At 37.7% G+C, this 2,468-nt stretch overlaps 1 protein-coding gene across 1 annotated transcript in view; it reads left to right on the forward strand.

Moving 5' to 3' along the window:
* The window catches only part of ehmt1a (euchromatic histone-lysine N-methyltransferase 1a), a 27,600-nt gene that overhangs the window by 20,248 nt on the left and 4,884 nt on the right, over positions 1–2,468 (forward strand). Inside the window, exons 17-19 of the mRNA XM_014023992.1 lie at positions 77–192; positions 1,610–1,696; positions 1,789–1,867. Coding sequence (XP_013879446.1) covers positions 77–192; positions 1,610–1,696; positions 1,789–1,867 — 282 coding nt within the window. The remainder of the gene's footprint in view (positions 1–76; positions 193–1,609; positions 1,697–1,788; positions 1,868–2,468) is intronic.

Consider the following 2,468-nt stretch of genomic DNA (forward strand, 5'->3'; position numbering starts at 1 on the left):
GTGTGTGTGTGTGTGTGTGTGTGTGTGTGTGTGTGTGTGTGTGTGTGTGTGTGTGTGTGTGTGTGTGTGTCTACAGGAAGGCCGACTGCCACTGGACTTCTGTCACTGGGAGACCCCAGTGCTGTTTGAGTGTAACCATGCCTGCTCCTGCTGGAGGACCTGCAGGAACAGGGTTGTTCAAAACGGACTCAGGTCTTTAGATTAATTTATTTTTGTGTAATCTTTATCTAACTGTGCAGGGCAGATGAAGAACAGTGTCTTATTTACAGCTGGGGCCTGTCACATGACTCTAAAATGTCTATAAAACAGACTGCCATCAGCTGATTGACCGAGCTCATGTAAACTAGAAAATTCACATTTTCTGCAAAAAATGCAGCATGAATGAAATTATTTTTGCAGGAAAGAAAGAAAAAGATGTACAAAAATGTTGTAATTTTTTGAAGCTTGCTTTCAAACATAAAACTAAAGTTAGCAGAAACGTAGCTAAAACGTAGGTGAAAAAGCTTAATCTAGCACAAAGAAGCAGAAAGAGCTCATGTTTGCTGAATTAAGTAGTACGAAGCTGAAATTATAATAATGTGAAATTAGCTGTGAAAAAGTTAAATTAGCAGAAAATAACTATAAATTAGCTTAAATTGCAGAAACAGCAGAAAGAAAAAGGCATAAATTTAGCAGGATAGCTGAAAATAACAGAAAGATGGTACAAAATAAAAAAAAAAGCTAAAAGAAGCTGAAGGCAGCAAAAATGAGCTCAAAGAAGTAAAAAAAAACAGAACAAAAGATGAAAAATTAAGAAAAGTTTAAACTGTTTTCAAGGATTATAAAAATGTTGAAGACAGCTCCCTTCATTTTCATTGAGAATAAAAATGGCAGAAGAGCAAAATATCTCAACAAGWATATGTTGCTAAAAGGCCAAAAGTCATAGCTGGAATGTCCCAAAGCAGCTGAAGGTTTTGATACATGAATTGTTGAAATAACACAAAATATACAAAACAAGATCTGTGCAATTTGGATGATCTGACTGTTTTGAATGCTTAATAGCTTTCACACAATAATAACAGAACATCTCCATGTTGTTAGAAAAGGTTTCTGCATTACTTTAAGGTGGCTTGAAGCTTAAAAACAAAACAAACAAAAAAACAAGTAGTGGTCATGGTAGGAAGATGGAAACAGCAGGTCCTAACAGGTTCTGTACCTGACATGACTTATTCTGTGAATCTTGACTTGTTTTTATTTTTAGTGTCATCATGATCAAACTTATGCTGTGGAAGAATTAAAGACATATTTGATATATATGCACTGTTAAGGTTATTATACTCCATTCTCATTGTTGTAGTTGTGTGACAAAAATATGTTGTTGTAGCTCCTCCCTCTTCTTGGCACTAGGCCTGGGTCAAACCTGGGTCAGTCGTCACCTTGAGGGCCTCAACAGATAAGTCACAACACACTTTCTCACCACTAGTAGCAGTAGTCCACCTGATGTTATCAACTATAATTAGGAAAGGTTCCAAGTTGTTTTTCCTAACACAACAAAAGCTGGTGTTAGTTTTATTTGAAGGTGTGTTCCACTGTGCCAGCTGCTGGCTGACATCACAGCTCTCTGTCACAGAGTCCGACTGCAGCTCTTCAGGACAGAGAGGATGGGCTGGGGAGTCAGGGCCATGCAGGATATCCCTCAAGGAACATTCATCTGCGAGTGAGAAGACAGCGTAACGAGAGAAAAGCTGGAATTCAATGTTGTATAAATAAMGTGCTTCTGCTGAGTTCCTGCTCTGGATCCTTCCACAGATATGTTGGAGAGATCATCACTGATGCAGAGGCTGACAAACGAGAGAGTGACTCTTTCCTCTTCACCCTGGACAACAAGGTGATACAGTTAACTCAGATAATAACGAATATAAACAAGGACTAATATCAATAAAATAACAACTCATGAATTTCTAAAGGTGTATTTTCCACACATAGTTAATGTTGATGTAAAACAAACGTGTCCTGGAGAGTGGATATCAGCAGGTTTTCTTGTTTCCCTGCTCCAACACACCTGAYAGGAAGGAATGGATGATTAACAGGCTTCTCCAGGGTTGAACAGGTTATTGAATCAGATGTGTTGCAGCAAAAAAACAAGATGAACCTGCAGGAGAGTGGCTCAGGAGGACCTGAGAAACCCTCACCCCTGATGTTGAGTTATTCTCAAACTGGTACAGGAGGGTCAGTGTATCTTTTGGTCATTGGATTTTCATTTCTGAAACGGGTATTAAAAAACAAGAAATGAGTGGATATTTGATTTTTGTTTTAAAATACTGGAATTAAAATTAAAATACAAAACCATTCTCATTCTTAGTGTCAAAAGGGGATAAAAATTATTTGTTTCATTTTCTGTTTCAGATAGCAAAAAAGAAAATTACCTGAAGACAGAAATGGAAAAAGGCTTGTTTGTATTCTATGACTATTTATTCCCCCACCAGAGG

This window comes from Austrofundulus limnaeus, unplaced genomic scaffold, assembly GCF_001266775.1.
Source record: "Austrofundulus limnaeus strain Quisiro unplaced genomic scaffold, Austrofundulus_limnaeus-1.0 Scaffold402, whole genome shotgun sequence".
Classification (NCBI taxonomy): Eukaryota; Metazoa; Chordata; class Actinopteri; order Cyprinodontiformes; family Rivulidae; genus Austrofundulus; species Austrofundulus limnaeus.